The following is a 17,059-nucleotide window of genomic DNA, read 5'->3' as shown; positions in this document are numbered from 1 at the left end:
GAGCAACCCCCTGGGGTGGCAGGACCACCATCCAGCAGCACGTTAGATCCGAGGACAGCTGCAGGGCCACCTCCAAAAACAACCGATGCGCCCAGAAACATCCCCTTCAAGACACAGGAAGGCGAATGTTGTCCAGGCCAAGCAGAGTTCAGCCTTGCTGCTGGAGGAGACAGCACGATTTGCTTTGAAACAACCCAGGGAGAGGCAGCTGGTCTGGTACACCATGGCAGCAAAGACACAGCACAGAGAGCACCTTGTGAGCTTGTCTGAGGAGGGGACCATACAGCAGGTCTGAGGAGGTTTCTTCATCCCCCGTCATCTCCGACCCAGAGCTCAGAGGTGAGAGGAGGTGTTTCCTCTTTGGAACCCAGGAAGCCTCAGAGGCTGGGAGACTCAGCACAGCCTCCTTGTAGGAAGCAGTGGTCCATGAGGAAGCCCAGGGGCTCTGGGGATGTCCAGGGCAGGATGAGCCACTGGCCTGCCCCACACTGGCTGGAGGGGCTCATGCTGGCCGGGGGCTGCTGCCCCGGGGTGGGACCTTTGGGTTTGGTCTTCTTATAAATGCAGGGGAACAGCTAGACCAATGTCTTGTGGCAGCATCTCCGTTCTCACTTTGCCTTCACCTCCGCCCACTCCTTGCTGTCCAGCCATGTCCTCAGTGGCTGCCAGGCCACCTCTGCAGCCCAACCCTCACCTCCTGGAGTGGCCCTCCTGAGCCCTGGAGTCCTCTCAGGCTGAAAGGCATACTCTTGGGAAGAGCTGGGAAGCCAGCCCCAGGGTGGGGGTGGAGACTCAGTTTACAGTATGATCAGAACAGGAAGTCACTTCCTTTCTTCCGTCCCCACCAAGACTTTCTTATACATCACTATTGTATGTCTTTATAGCCCAGAAACTTTCCTTTTTAAGCCAAACGTCTAAGTCAGGATCCAGGATGACAGGTCACAATATGGCAGAGCAGGACAGGAGCTCCCTGCTGCTCACAGAAGCACCAGCATCACAACCAGCAACAGAAAAAATGCTGGAACCTACAAAAAAGACACCCTACATCCAAAGACAAAACACAAGCCACTAGATGGTAGGAGGGAGCAATCCTGATAAAGTCAAATCCCATACCCACCAGGCAGGCGACCCACAAACTGGTAAGTCATCATATCACAAAGTTTTCCCACAAAAGTGAAAGTTCTGAGTCCTGAGAAAATATTTGGAGAGATAATAGCTGAAAACTTCCCTAACATGGGAAAGGAAACAGTCACCCAAGTCCAGGAAGCAGAGAGAGTCCCCAGCACGAAAAACCCAAGGAGAAATGTGCTGAGACACAAATTGACAAAAATGAAAGACAAAGGAAAAAAAAAGCAACAAGAGAAAAGCAACAAATAATGTACAGGGGAACTCCCATAAGGTTATAAGCTGATTTCTCAGCAGACACTTTGCAGGCCAGAAGGGGGTGACATGATATATTTAAAGTGATGAAAGGGAAGAACAAACCTACAATCTAGAATACTCTACCCAGCAAGGATCTCATTCAGATTCAACAGAGAAATCAAAAGCTTTACAGACAAGAAAAAGCTTAGAGAATTCAGCACCACCCCAGCTTTGCAACAAATGCTAAAGGAACTTCTCCAGGCAGAAAAGAAAAGGCCACAAATAGAAATAGGAAATTATCAATAGAACAGCTCATCAGTAAAGGCAAACATACAGTAAAGGTAGGAAGTCACCTGCACACACATATAGTATCAAAACCAGCAATTATGAGAAGAGGAGAGCACAAATGCAGGATATTGGAAACACATTTGAAATTGAGATCAGCAATGTTAGTCATCAAATCACTAGAAGAGAACAAAAGAAAAAAAGACCTACAAAAACAAATTCAAAACATTAACAAAATGGCAATAAGACCATACATATTGATAATTACCTTAAATGTAAATGGATTAAATGCTCCAACCAAAAGACACAGACTGGCTGAATGGATACAAAAACGAGACCCATATATATGCTGTATACAGGAAGCCCAGTTCAGATCTAGGGGCACATACAGACTGAAAGTGGGGGGATGGAAATAAAAACAAAGCTGGAGTAGCAATACTCATATCAGACAAAACAACTTAAAGGCTTACAAGAGACAAGGACACTGCATAACAATCAAAGGATCAATCCAAGAAGAACGTATAACAATTTTAAATATACATGTGACACCTGATGGACAGTGTTGCTGTTTATAGAGCATTCCATCCAAAAGCAGCAGAATACACATTTCTTCTCAAGTGCACATGGAACATTCTCCAGGATTGATCACATGCTGGGCCACAAAGCAAGCCTCGGTAAATTTAAGAAAACCGAAATCACATCAGGCATCCTTTCCAACCACAACACTATGAGATTAGAAATCAACTACAAGAAAAAACACACACAAACACACGGAGGCTAAACAATGTGCAACTAAACAACCAATGGATCACTGAACAAATCAAAGCGGATATCAGAAAATACCTAGAGACAAATCAAAATGAAAGCACAGCTACCCAAAACCTAAGGGACGTAGCAAAAGCAGTTCTAAGAGAAGTTTATAGCAATACAATCTTCACTCATTTAATAAGAAAAATCTCAAACAACCTAACCTCACACCTAAAGCAACTAGAGAAAGAACAAATAAAACCCAAAGTTAGCAGAAGGAAAGCAATCATAAAGATCAGAGCAGAAATAGAAACAAAGAAAACAACAGAAAAAGATCAATGACACTAAAAGCTGGTTCTTTGTAAAGATAAAATTGATAAACCTTTAGACCGACTCATCTAGTAAAAGAGGGAGAGGGCTCAAGTCAATAAAATTAGAAGTGAAAAAGGAGAAGTTACAACCAACACCATAGAAATACAAAGGGTCATAAGCAACTATATGTCAATAAAGTGGACAACCTGGAAGAAATGGCCAAATTCTTTGAAAAGTACAATCTCCAGAGACTGAACCAGGAAGAAATGGAAAATATGAACAGACCAATGACAAGTAATGAAATTGAAACTGTGATTTAAAAACTCCCAACAAACAAAAGTCCAGGACCAGATGGCTTCACAGGCGACTTTTATCAAACATTTAGAGAATAGTCAACACCTATCTTTCCAAAACTATTCCAAAAATTGCAGAGGAATGAAAACTCCCAAACTCATTCTATTAGGCCACCATCAATCACCCTGACACCAAAACCTGACAAAGATACCACAAAACAAGAAAATTACAGGCCAATATCACTGATGAACATAGATGCAAAAGTCCTCAACAAAATATTAGCAATCCAAATCCAACAATATATTAAAAGGATCATACACATTTTAAGACATGATTTATCCCTGGGATGCAAGGATTTTTCAATATCCACAAATCAATCAGTGTGATACACCACATCAACAAACTGAAGAATAAAAACCATGATTATTTCAATAGATGCAGAAAAAGGTTTTGACAAAACTCAACACCCATTTATGATAAAAACCCTCCAGAAAGTCAGAATAGAGGGAGACTACCTCAACATAACAAAGGCCATTTAGGACAAATCTGCAGCTGACATCATACTCAATGGTGAAAAGCTGAAAGCATTTCCTCTAAGATCAGGACCAAGACAACTCTGTCTAGTCACACCACTTTTATTCAATATAGTTTTGGAAGTCCTAGCCACAGCAATCAGAGAAGAAAAATAAAGGTAATCCAAATTGGAAAAGAAGTAGAACTGTCACTGTGAGCATGTCACTGCAGATGACATGATACTACTGGGTTGGCCAAAAACTTCATTCAGGTTTGTCGTAACATCCTATGGAAAAACCTGAATGGATTTTTTGGCCAACCCAATACATACAGAAAATCCTAAAGATGCTACCAGGAAACTGCTAGAGTTCATCAATGAATTCAGTAAAATTACAGGATACAAAATTAATACACAGAAATCTCTTGCATTTCTATACACTAACAACAAAAGATCAGAAGGAGAAATTAAACAATCCCAATTACCATCACATCAAAAATAGTAAAATACCTAGGAATAAACCTACCTAAGAGACAAAAGACCTGAACTACAAAAACTAAGATGAAATCAAAGATGATGCAAACAAATGGAAGGATATACTGGGTTGGCCAAAAAGTTTGTAATGAACTTTTTGGCCAACCCAATAACACTTCTTGGACTAGGAGACTCAATACTGTCAAAACAACTGTACTACCCACGGCAATCTACAGAGTCAATGAAATCTATCAAATTACCAGTGGTGTTTTTCACAGAACTAGAACAACAACAACAAAAATCTTAAAATTTGTATGGAGACACAAAAGACCCCAAACAGCCAAAGCAATCTTGAGAAAGAAAAACAGCTGGATGGATCAGGCTCCCTGGCTTCAGACTATACTACAAAGCTACAATAATCAAAACAGTGTGGTACTAGTACAAAAACAGAAATATAGATCAATGGAACAGGATACAAAGCCCAGAAATAAACCCACACACCTATGGTCAGCTAATCTATGACAAAGGAGGCAAGACTATACAATAGAGAAGACAGTCTCTTCACTGTATGGTGTTGGGAAAACTGGACAGCTACATGTAAAAAGAAATCAGAACATTTTTTTAACACCATACACAAAAATAAACTCAAAATGGATTAAAGACCTAAATGTAAGACCAGATACTATTCTTAGAGGAAAACATAGGCAGAACACTCTTTGATGTAAATCACGGTAGTATGTTTTTTGATCTATCTCCTAGAGTAATGGAAATAAAAACAAAAATAAATAATAGGACCTAATTAAACTCAAAAACTTTTGCACAGCAAAGGAAACCATAAACAAAATGAAAAGACAACGCACAGAATGGAAGAAAATATTTGCAAATGATGCAACTGACGAGGGATTAATATCCAAAATTTGCAAACAGCTCATATGGTTTAATATCAAAAAACAACCCAATCAAAAAATGGGCAGAAGACCTAAATAGGCATTTCTTGAAAGATGACATACAGATGTCCAAGAGGAACATGAAAAGATTCTCAGCATTGTTAGAGAAATGCAAACCAAAACTGTGAGATATACCTCACACCAGTCAAAGTGGCCACCATCAAAAAGTCTATAAACAATAAATGCTGGAGAGGATGTGGAGAAAGGGAACCCTCCTGCACTGTTGGTGGGAATGTAAATTGGTGCAGCCACTGTGGAGAACCGTATGAGGGTCCTTTAAGAAACTAACAACAGAGCTACCATGATCCTGCAATCCCACTCCTGGGTGTATATCCGAAGAAAAACAGAATTCAAAAAGATCTGTGCACCCCACTGTTCACTTCAGTGCAGCACTACTGACAACAGCCAAGACATGGAAGCAACCTAAATGTCCATCAGCAGATGAATGGATTAAGATGTGGTGCATCTGTACAATGGAATATTACTCAGCCATTAGAAAGAATTAAATAATGCCATTTGTAGCAACACGGATGCACCTGGAGATTATCATACTAAGCGAAGTAAGTCAGCCAAGAAAGACAAATGTCATATGGTGTTGCTTATATGCAGAATCTAAAAAAGGATACGAATAAACTTCTTTACAAAACAGAAACAGACTTAGAGAACGAACTTATGGAATCGGGGCAGGGGTGGTGAGGAGAGTTAGAGTGGCAGTTAGGGATTGAGATGTACACACTGCTATATATAAAATAGATAACCAACAAGGACCTACTGCTCAATATTCTTTAATAACCTAAATGGGAAAGGAGTTTGGAAAAGAATAGATACATGTATAACCGTATCACTTTGCTGTACACCTGAAACTAACACAACATTGTTAATCAACTATACTCTAATATAAAATCAAAAAAAATTTTTTTAAAGAATCCAGGATGATACGTGTGAAAAATTTCTGATTTCTTCTCCTTTAAAGGTTATGACAAACAGCACCAGTAATAAGTTGTAAATACGCACGGATGGGAGGCAGGCTGTTGCCTATGTTGTCTGTTGCTGAAAAGGTCTAACCAGCTACGGGACATTTCCATACCCCGACCCAGAAGGGTCAGTCAACAGAGAGGGTGTCTTGCAAATGTCCATCCTGTGGGAAGGACCAGTTAGGAGGGACAGCCCTGCCTTGGGCTATGAGTGCTAACCCCATCTCAGAACCTCAGAACAGAGCTGCAGGAGGGCGCCGGCCCTTGGGCAAGTCATGACATCACCTCGTACCTCAGTTTCCCCACCTGTGACATGGGAAGAACTCTCACCCGTCTCATGGCGCTGTCGGGAGGAAGAAAAGAGCTGTGTGTGCGTAGTACATGCAACAGCGCCTGAGACACGGAGCATTCGATAATTGTCTGCTATTGGTATCATCCTTATTGGAACTGATTGTAAAAACCAGTCTTTCTGTAGCCGCTGGCCCAATCATGAAATTCCTATTGACGTGAGTGATCTTTATTCACAGAAAAGTAAACTTGCTGTAATGGATTACTGGTCCAAATCCGTGCGATTCCACCCAGGCGCGCTCCCGGCACCCTGTGCACTTTGCTAGCCTCTACTGTCAGCATGTGTGTGTTTACCTGGCATGTTTACAGCTTCATAAATTACCAACTGGCCTGTCACTTCAGGCAGATTGGGACATTTCCGGCGCAGAACGACCTGCCTTTCCCCTTGATTGGTGATGGGGAAGTGCAGCCATGAACCAGTGACCCGCTGAGTGTGTTTCACACGCTGTGCTCAGTGGCCACCCCCAGAAATGGGAGGCAGCCCCTCTGAGCCCTGCCCGCCCAGCAGCACAGAACCACGCGGCCTCTGCCCGCTCTCTGCCACCTGCGCCTTCAAGGGGGTCACAGGTCTCTGGACCCCCATCCAAGGCTACGGAGGCCAGGGTGCCGAGCTCGGCGGCAGTCTCCCCCCAAAAGCAGCTTCTCCGCGAGCCTCCTCTTAACCAGGCCCTCTGTGCTCCTCTTGCAGATGGATACGCCTTCTCCCAGGAGGAGCACGGAGCCGTGACTCAGGAAGAAATCGTCCGCGCCTACGACACCACCAAACAGAAATCCAAGAGGAAGTAAGACGCGGTCTCCTGATGGAGCCTGGGAAAGAGATGCGTTTGCTGCACCCAGTGTTAACACGTGTTTGTCAGGAGAGACTGGTGTCAGCCGCCAAAACACCGAAACACATCCTGTGGCCTTAGCCCACCCATCTGTCAGTCCTCGATGCCCTCGCAAACCCGGACACGGACCGCAGGGGCAGCCTCTTTCCCTTCCCCCGCACCGTCCACAGTGCTTGGCCTGACTTTTGTTTGCACTGTTCCGAAGCGTTCGACACCAGTCCCACTTGCCCTGGGAGCAGGGGGCGCGGGTGTCATGTCGCGTGAGAAACCCACCTAGGGGCCGGGGCGGGCGCGCTGGCTCCCCATGTGGTCAGCTCACAGACTGGTGTAAGCTCGCTCCTGGCCGCCTGCCGGCCTGCTCTGTTCCTCCTTTGTTTGTATGAAGTTGGCATAAATGTCTTGATTGCAGTGAAATCACAGCAATAGCTATCTGGGTGGTAAACCTGAGAACGATGAGTGGAACCTCAGGCACGTTCCCAGCAGGGTGGGCCCGTCGGGGTCCCCTCGACCTCTTGCACCCCTGCTGCCCGGGCACCCTGCGCTCACACCTGCCGCATGGCTGGCCCCGTGCTCGGTGCATGGCGGTGGCCAGCACCCACCCAGACGCGCGCCCTCCCCCATCCCCAGATGCAGACATGGATGCAAGAAAACCCTTCTATAACTAAAGAAATACAGCAATTCACATATATTCTAAGAGTCTCTGGCTCTTTCTGAGGTCGGGGGGGCCTGTGATCCGGGTGATGGTGGGGCCACTGGGGCCCTGCCCGCCCTGGTCAGACTCTCAAAACTCATTTCCCGGCCTCCAGACCCCTGGACCTGGGCACCTGCTTAAATTAGAGCCCACGCTTGTTCTCCTGGGAGCTCAGAGCACATTTTGGATCTCGAGCGAATGTACAGCACGTCTCCCCAGCCAAGGAGCACACCTGTCGCTCTAGAATCTCAGCGGATGAGTGAGCCAAGGGGAGAGGGAGGGCCTCTGAGGGTGCTGAGGAAGGCGACCGTCAGAGGGAAGCGAGGCCACCGAGACACTGAGAGGAGAACACGGAGGACGCTTTCCTGCAAATCTCGGGAGAAATTCTGAAATCAAGTCCCGAAGCTCAGACAGTTGTCACCATCAGCCTAAGGTGTCCACGGACACACGGTTTCCATGGAACACAACTCCAACCGTTTCAAGGAAACGGCCTCCCTCACGTTGACAGGTTTTCCTTCCTTATCCAGCCAGTGTTAGGTGCAGGCAACTCCCAGCACACGAGGGGCCCTGAATCCAGGAGGAGGAAGGGGAGCGCTGACTCACTGACTTTGAACCCCGAGTGCCACGTTCTGAACGTGGACCCAACCTGGGTGCCTTCAGGCGGGAGGACAGGAAGGCAGCACCTGGAGGCCAGCCTGGAGGCTCACGCTCTGCTCGCAGATTTGGTTGCCAAACCTGATGTTTGGATGGTTTAACATCGATACTTGCGGACAGCTGTTGCTGGTTAGAACAGCACCGTTCCTCTGGGGAGGGCTGTGCTACATTCGGAAATAAAACAGGGCACCTTGGTTCCTCCCCCTTCATTGTGGCGCGTCCCCGTCGCGTCGGGCGCTGAAGTGATTGAGAGTGTGATCTGCAGGGACCACAGAAACGAATCCCACGCTCACGAGGTGCCGGGACCCAGAGACAGCTCCAGGGCAAGCGGAACCGTGCAGCCGACAGGCGAGCTTGGGAACGTTGCCTCTCCTTCCTCCCCAAGTCCAAGACATTTTAAATCCTAGAGCACCCAGCAAGAGGAGTGGCTGCAGGACCATCACGCAGGAACCACAGCAGAACATGTGCCTGTAATTAACACAGCAGAGCAAGGTGGACACCTTCCCTGCACACTCGGAGGGACGCAGCCCTAAAGACAGAGGAGGAGTGAACACTGGCACTGAGTGCTTTTAGGCGTCCTGTTTAGTTTCATTCGGGAACTAAACCTAGTTGGAAGAGGGAATTCAAACTCAGTTCTTTGTCAAACACTTGGCTGGTTCTTGAACTTGAAGCCTTCCGAATCAGATTTGTGAATTACAGCGTGCACTTGTTTGGGGCTTTTTGGTTTTTATTTTTTACATTAAGATACAGTTCAGATTTTTCTGAGTTTAAGTGTATTTTCCAGTTCCCTTGAGAGGTAGACTAAACAGTCTTTGCAGTCGTGAAATACACACACAGAAGAAAGCACTAGAGGGATGCCTTTCTATTTATCCTCTCCTGCAATTAAGCTATCTTGTAGCCAAATAACTAAACTGGGTTTCTAGGAGGAGCAGCTGTCACTACGTGTGATGTATGATCTTTAGCCGGGGCTGACTTGGGGGCTGTGTCATTTGTCCTGTCTTTAAATTGAGGTCAGAGTGTCGCACACAAGCCCACCCCCGGGGAGCAGGGTGAGCGGGGCTAAGTGCACACTGTCAGCTCAGTGGAGATGCCACCTGGGACTTGTCACTCTGCCACATGGAAAGTGACACACAGGCTGGCCGGTCGGCACTGCGGGGCCCGGCTCTGGGCTGGGCTGACGTGGCTGATTCCACTTGGGGCCGGTGGTCCACGCTGACGTGTCCAGCCTGTCTCCGTGCAGAATAGTCCAGGCTTCCTAACCAGTGTTACACTCTCCCAACGCACACACCAAACCTGTGCTTTGGAGAAAGGAGATGCCTTTTTTTTTTTTAACACATGGAGTGATACCCTAACACGTGAGCCTGGGCTTCAGCAGATCACAGCTGAGAGCTCTGTGGGCCTTTTCCCTGACAAGGCTTTAGTTCTCGCTGTAGGGAGTTGGCGGTGAGAACATGTAATCACTTGTCAAGAAACAGTGAATAATGAAAAAGTGAGTATAGGTAACTAATATCTGAAAATGCATATGGACATATATTATAGACTTTACGGTTGGATTTTTTTTAAAGAAAGCTCTAGTCTATAATCTCATTGTTATAACAATGACCCTTTATCTTTCTGAACCATACGGAAGAGAATTTTCTATCATATTCCTTCTAGAGATTTATGTCTTAGACCACAGGTTAACTAGAATGTTTGCAAAACTCTGCTGTAGGATAAGGTGGTCTTTAGTTTTGAACATGTTAAAAAAAACTCCACACATTTCAGCCAGGGTTTGAATTACTGCCCAGGGTCACTGTCCCAAAGTAATTCAAGGAGTGATTTAGGCTCAGCACTTGAAATGTAGCCTTTATCTCCTGGGGTCCATAAAAAACTTGAACAGGGAAACTGGTTAAGCAGAGCCTGAAATAATAACGTAGAAAAGAGTTATCAGGTCACGTTAAAGGATGGCATCTCCCATCATATTCATTAAATACAGTCTTCACGCACATGCTTAGGTTAGAGAGTGTAACAGGGATGCAGATAGTGAAAATAAAGCACCCCCTCCAAAAAAAAGGGGGGGAAGCAATACAGCAGTTGGCTTTGAGGCTGGTTTCTTCATTGGCTCAAGGCAGTTCTTGGTCTCTGAAAGCCTTGGGGGAGATCATCTCGCCTCATATTAGCCATCTTTCCATCTTGAAGAGCTAGGAGGACCGTTAGAAGATCTTCCAATGGGTCTCAGAGGTCAGGACCCAGGCCTCCAGGTAATGACATATGAAGTGTTCCCCAAAGGAACAGGCCTGGGATACGCAACCTGACGTGCCGGACTCTTCGTTGAGTTTTTCTCGGCATCCCCAGCTGTCCCCTGCACAGGCTTCCATTCTCTTTCACAAGAGCCCCATTTAAAGCCAGGCCTCCAATTTGGACTGTGCATAGCACTCGTGGTTTGCTGGGTCTGAGCGAGGTGTGGAGGGGAATCTACTCAGCAGGAAGCAAGGCCTCTGAGCCCACACGGCTCTGAGTGGCCAGAGCTGCGACACCAGGGGGATTGGAGCAGAGGGGCAAGCGCCCTGTGTCCCCACGCCAAGCACAGCCCACAGCTGTCACCCTGCAGAGCACACCTCTGTTCCCCTGACCCCGGGGAGACAAGAGAGCGATTCTTCTTACACCCAGGCCGGCTCATTTTCAAGTGACAATCTCTTGCCCGGGTTGCCTTAGAGATATCTACTCCCAGGCACCAGACCAAGAAAAACAAGCTCCCAAGATTAGCCCATCGGCATTTCTCCCGACCTGGCTACAGAAAGGAGACCTGTTCGTTTTAAGAGTCGGGAACAAAGTGTCAGGTGGCTTTGATTTACGACGGCAAGAGGAAGAAGAAAGTGGAAGGCATGGCGCTATCCAAACAACCCTGCCCGGAAGCCCAGGGGTCAAGAGAGCTTATCAGACAGGCGAGCTCGACGGTGCCCAGAAAGGGCCAGGATGAAGGGGGCGCCTGACGATCAGGATGTGAACCCGCTTCTGCGGGGACTGGAGTTGGTCGTGTTCCCAAAGACAGATGGGTGTGCAGCCACAGGTAGATCAGTAAACACCAGGTGTATTAGAAGGAAGACATCTGCCTCTCAGAGAGCTTCCCTCCTTCCAACGAGATCCCTGCACAAGGGAACACCTTTTCAGTTTTTATTAATAAAGTCAATCCAGGGGCTTCCCTGGTGGCTCAGTGGTTAAGAATCCACCTGCCAATGCAGGGGACCCGGGTTTGATCCCTGGGCCGGGAAGATCCCACATGTCGCGGAGTGACTAAGCCCGTGCACCACAGCTGCTGAGCCTGTGCTCTAGAGCCCAAGAGCCACAGCTACTGAGACCACGCACGGCAACTGCTGAAGCCCGTGCACCTAGAGCCCGTGCTCTGCAACAAGAGAAGCCATCACCACAAGAAGCCAGCGCACCATAACAAAGAGTAGTCCCTGCTCGCTCAACTAGAGAAAGCCCGCACGCAGCATCGAAGACCCATCGCAGCCAATTAATTAAAAAAAGTTGAAAGTCAATCCAATTCCTGCCCCTCCTCCTCCACCCTCCCTCTCCCACGGCGCTGGGCTGGGAGGTGCGCCGGGCCGCTGCCCCCAGCCTCCCCCCAGGGCCTGCGGGCTCCGTGGGCCGCCCTTCCTGGGCTGCTGTCTGAACGTGCCGTCCTGGGGGTGTCCCCCTCACGCAGGCAGAGCCCCGTGCTGGCTGTCTGCTGTCACATCAGTGCGCGCACCGCGGAGGTGTGGTTTGTGCCGGGGAGGTCCTAATCTGGTTATGCAGTGGGGAGGGGCGGCGGGGCACGTTTACTTGGCTCCCAGCAGAGCAGGGGGCTCTTCTGTGGAGTCTGGGGTTTGTCCCCTCCCGCTAGAAGGGTCACTGTCTTCCTGTCCTGCGCACGTCCTCTGGTTGTTAGATTTCAGCAGCACAGAACAGAGGCACTGGGTCCCTCCTGGAGGGAATACAGATGAAGGGCGTTTCACTCGTATTTTTAGGGGGTTTGGAAACTGTAGTGATTCGTGGCTTTGATCCATCCTGTTGACGGGTGTGTGTCTGCACAAACTTGTTTCAGATAAATCTTTTGTGAAAGTAAATGACTGGACTGTGCTTTCTTTGTGACTTTCTTTCCCGCTAGTAAGCGGTTACCGCCCCCGGGACTTGGGACTGTTACACAGCGGCTTTGTCAGCAGGTACACAGGCGATACACACACGTGCTCGGCCTCCCCAGCCCACAGCCAGGACACGCCGCTCCCGGCAGGCGTGCGGGGGGGGTCTCAACTGCAGCCGAACAGAGCTTGGCTGCGCTGAGGCCAGGCCCCCTGGTGAGCAGGGGGTCCCAGAGGCCACGCGGAGCCCGCCTGATCGGCATATGATGATTTTGAGCCGGAGGCACCTGAGAAACAGCTCTGCCCTCCCCTGTCCACCTAAAAGCAGGTCCTGGCATCCCCGTGAGCAAGGGGCCTCCCGGCACCAGGAAGAGATGGACGTTCTCACCACCAGAGACGCGCGTGGGTGCGGGCGGGGACCCGGACCAGCCACCTTCTGCAATAACCCTCATCGTGCACGAGCTCCCCCCCGCATCTCCTAATCACTGCCCCGCAGCTGGCTGCCAGTAGCCCAAGCCCCCTGGGTCACATCCCGCAGTTTCTCTCTGTGTGAAAAGGTAGAGAGGCTGCGGGGCCTGACGGCTTCTGGGGGGCTTCATTTTCCTTCCGCAGACTCCCACGTACACGGGAAGAGATTACATGAACGTGTGTGCTTTTCTCCTGTTGACCTGTGTTGCGGCAGTGAGTCCCTCAGACCAGCCACAGGACCTGAGAGGGCAGGAGGAAGTTTTCCTCCCTGACGTTACTTTAAAAGAACACGAAGAGACCTCTTGGGGTCCCTGTAGGCACAACACACGGCATTCGGTAAGAGTCCACGGCCCGGGGCGCACGGCGCACACCGCAGAGGCCGCGCGGAACCTGGGGGACCAGGTCGGGGCAGCGGAGGGCCCAGAGCTTGGCCCCGGAAGGGCAGGGGGGCGTCCTCGCTGGAAGCCAGCCTCAGGTCCTGGCCGATGCAGCTCTACACTCCCTGGGGGTAGAGGATGGGAAGGAAAGCAAGCCTGGAGACAGAGCCCTGCAGATGCTCGAGCCCAGAACCCAAAAACCTCTTCACCGCCCACTTCAAACTGACTGCCGCTTCCCTCCGTAGACTGATGCCGAGACAGGCGAGACCTGGGGCCCTCTGCCGCAGTGCCTGCACCCGGGCAGGTGTCTGCTTGAACAGCAAAATACAAGGAAACTGTAAGGGACTAAAAATAACCGCGGGCATGTGCGGTTGGGGCAAATTATGGACAACGAGATACAAAAAGGCCCCCAAAACCCAACTGCCACTTCTGAAGAGCTGGAGCATAAGGCAGGAGCCCCGCACATACACCCCCCCCCCCCCCCCCCCCCCCCCCCCCCCGCACACAGCACCACCAAAGGGGTGGGCAGACCACCTAAGCCACCCCTCCGGCCCGCCCCCTGGCCACACCCCTAGCCTCACCACATAACACTGAACCAGCTCGCCCCTCCTGGGGAGCGAGCAAGGTCACCTGCTGTGTGTTAACGGCCCCCTTGCTGCAGCAGGGCCCCCATGAAGCCCAGCCTGAATTTCCTGTCTGGCCTCTGCTCAGTTTCTATTGACTGGAGAGGCCAAGAGCCCTGGTCAGTGTCCCGTCCTCCCAAGTAGGCCCTGTCCCGTCAGCACTGCACTTGGGCAGCAGTCACCACCTTGGTGGCCGCATCTCCAGGCACAGCAGGGACAGGAGGCCAGCCTCCCTCCCGGGCAGAGTTCTGCAGCTTTTCCTCTGCCCGACCCAGGCCTGCCCCCACCCCCGCCTTTTTTTAATCCTGTAAAACAAAGTGATTTAATACAATCAATAGCCCGACCTTTGCCATCTCTTGGTGGTGTCTACATAACCTGCCTTTGCCAGCGTGCATCCCACAATGAACTTGAACCACTGAGGCTAACAGCAGCTGAAGACAGCGTGCAGACCCCACGTTTCCGCCTAAGGCAACGTTCTCTAGGATAGTTTTCTCTCTGGAAAAGACTCGGGATATTTTGAAAAATCATTCAGATTCTGTTGTGTATTTTCAAAATGTTTATGTACGATATACATAATCTGAAGGACTGAAGTGTAGCCAAAAGAAAATGGCATGTGGCAGGAGCCAACTCTAGCCTCTGATATCTTCTGCTTACATTCTCTTCCACACAGGAATCTTTCAAGGGAACTTTCCAGCAATGGTTGAAAAGCCAACCAGTTGAGGTACCTGGGACTACAGATGGAGGTCTGGGACTTTTATCTTTTCCCAGAGGAGGACAGAATAAAATCCCTGCACCTACCAAAGCCAGAAGCACCAAACCCAGTCCAGCCCCAAACGCTAAGCTTTCGCTTAAAGTAGGCCACACACACAAAGAAAATGACTTCAGATTCCTGTGGGTTGGCCTCAAAGCTCCATCTTCAGCTGCTTGTCTCTCTGCAGTGAATGGTCCTTGACCTCTGACGGCAGGGTGACGGATGCTGAGAGGGAGGGTGTGGGGAGGTCCTGGGAGCCACAGCCTTGGCCCGAGCCCTGAACTGGAAGGGTCTGTCCCCGTTTCTACAGAATGGCTGTTAGAGTTGTTTACAAAGCTTAATGCTACCTGTACTCTCTCCCCTAAAGAACATGTGTTTTGATTTGAAATTTGCTGAGCGACTCTTCCTGATATTCTTCCAGCAAAACAACGGTGCCTCCATTACATTTCATTGAACGTACAGCCCCTCTGCTGACCTGACACCTTGCTCGTGGCCGGGAGGTGGCTGGTTGTCCGGCTTCCCAAACGGCCCTGAACAGAGGGTACAAATCGCTGCTGGGAGCTGAAACCGACCAGCCCTTCAGCCAGAACCAAAGTCACATTTTTCCCTTCCTTGTGTTCTTAAGAGAAGCCTGCTGTGTGCAAATTACTTGCAAAGATGACTGCAGGAAAAGCCCTTGAATTTGTTTCAATATTACATTTAAAACTGAATGGGGGTGGGTTAGGCATCCGTAAAAGAACCCACCTCCAAGCACATGTATTTAATACTTTAGCTGGGAAACGTTTTAACGGAATCCTGCTTTCCAATTACTGGGTGACAAGCCCCGGTGGGCTCCCTCCACCACCACCTGCCCCCGCGCGTGAGGGCCCCGGGGGGGCGTACAGGACGCTTCTGGACCGCGTGGGCACAGCACACACGGGCTGGTTCTGAGGGAGGGGATGAAGGACACACAGACATCCGTGAACACACGAGAACAGAATGTCTTAACCTTGAGAATTTGGCAGAGCACCTCCGACAATGCCACGAAGGTATGTGAGGGCTTAGCCCACTGCTTGTTTTTGGAGACGGAAGAAAACGCACTTCTGGCAACTGTGTGCGCACGGGAAACGGCTCAGGGCCGCCTCGGTCCCAGCTGCCTAGACAGCTGCTGGAGAGCCTGGGGCCTCTCTGATGAGGCTGCGGAGGCCCCAGCGCCCGGGGGAGAAGCCGTGGCTGAAGGCACAGGAGGAGAGCCCGGGCCCTGCCATCCACGTGGGCGCCGGGGCCACGCTCGGAACAGCAGGACGCACCAAGGACCTTGCACTGCCCTGTCCAGGGGCTGAGGCCTGGAGGGCCTCACACACCCCGCCTCGCTGCTCCTGGGAACGCCAGCGTCTTCCCGACCCCGGAGCGGAGCTGGTGACCCAGACAAGGTCCCTGCCTCGCGGAGCTCATCTTCCAGGGGAGCAGCAGACACGGAACAAGGGACACAGAACCTGACACCTCGGCCCGTGGCACAGACGCTGCCCCACAAGACCACCCAGCCCTGCAGGCTGGTGACAGCCCCACTCCTCTCCCACGTTTTGGGGGCTGAGATGCAGGAGAGGGGTCTGGTCAGGTCACAGCATCCTCCCGCCACGTCCTCCCACGGCACCAGGGTCTGGGGAGCTCTCGGGTCCCGTCTATAAGAAGTCTAATCCCGTCATGACCCGGTCACCTCCCCACCGCCCGCCTCCTAACACATCCACAGGGGGAGCGTTTTGGGGGGATGCAGTGCCCAGTTCCAGCAGAGGGTGACTGACCACCCCCGGGCTCAGGTCCCACCACCTGGCAGGTGGTTTAGTCTCGCTCAGCCAACGCCACTGTCCTCTTGTCAAACAACCTCTGAAAACTCTGTAACTGGACATTCCCATCGGCCACACAAATAAATGACCAGAGAGGAGGTAAGAGTGTCCCTTCCCTTCCCCCTGGATGGCCGTCTCCCTGCTTGCCCGAAACAATCTCCATCTCAGTCAGAGCTCGGGGCCTCTGGCCACCCAGGCCCACCATCCACGCAGGCTCTCCATGCATCCTCCCCCCCGGCCCCCCGCCCCCAAGCCTGTGATGCACCTGTCCTCAGAGACGGGTTCCCATAGCCTCCCCAGGGCACGTCCCAGACAGCAGTGCTTGCAACCCGCACCCACAGCCCCAGGCCCCCAGGCCCATACGCCCTGCAGGGAGGGGTTACACACTGAAGCCTCATCCCTCCAATACGACCACGAACTTCCCTGTGTGAGGCCTGTGCGACACTTGTGCGCGGTGCCACTGGTGTGATGGGGGGACTCGAACTAGG

The 17,059-nt window shown here is 50.4% G+C and overlaps 1 protein-coding gene across 1 annotated transcript in view; it reads left to right on the top strand.

Moving 5' to 3' along the window:
• LOC130835882 (phospholipid-transporting ATPase IB) overlaps window positions 1-7,040 on the top strand; it is a 416,937-nt gene extending 409,897 nt beyond the window's left edge. The window contains exon 36 of the mRNA XM_057707762.1: window positions 6,943-7,040. Coding sequence (XP_057563745.1) covers window positions 6,943-7,040 — 98 coding nt within the window. The remainder of the gene's footprint in view (window positions 1-6,942) is intronic.
• Window positions 7,041-17,059: the final 10,019 nt, after the last annotated feature.

The sequence above is a fragment of the Hippopotamus amphibius genome, chromosome 14 (assembly GCF_030028045.1).
Source record: "Hippopotamus amphibius kiboko isolate mHipAmp2 chromosome 14, mHipAmp2.hap2, whole genome shotgun sequence".
Classification (NCBI taxonomy): Eukaryota; Metazoa; Chordata; class Mammalia; order Artiodactyla; family Hippopotamidae; genus Hippopotamus; species Hippopotamus amphibius.
Note: the sequence above shows the minus strand (reverse complement) of the source record. Positions and strands in the feature narration are given on the sequence as shown.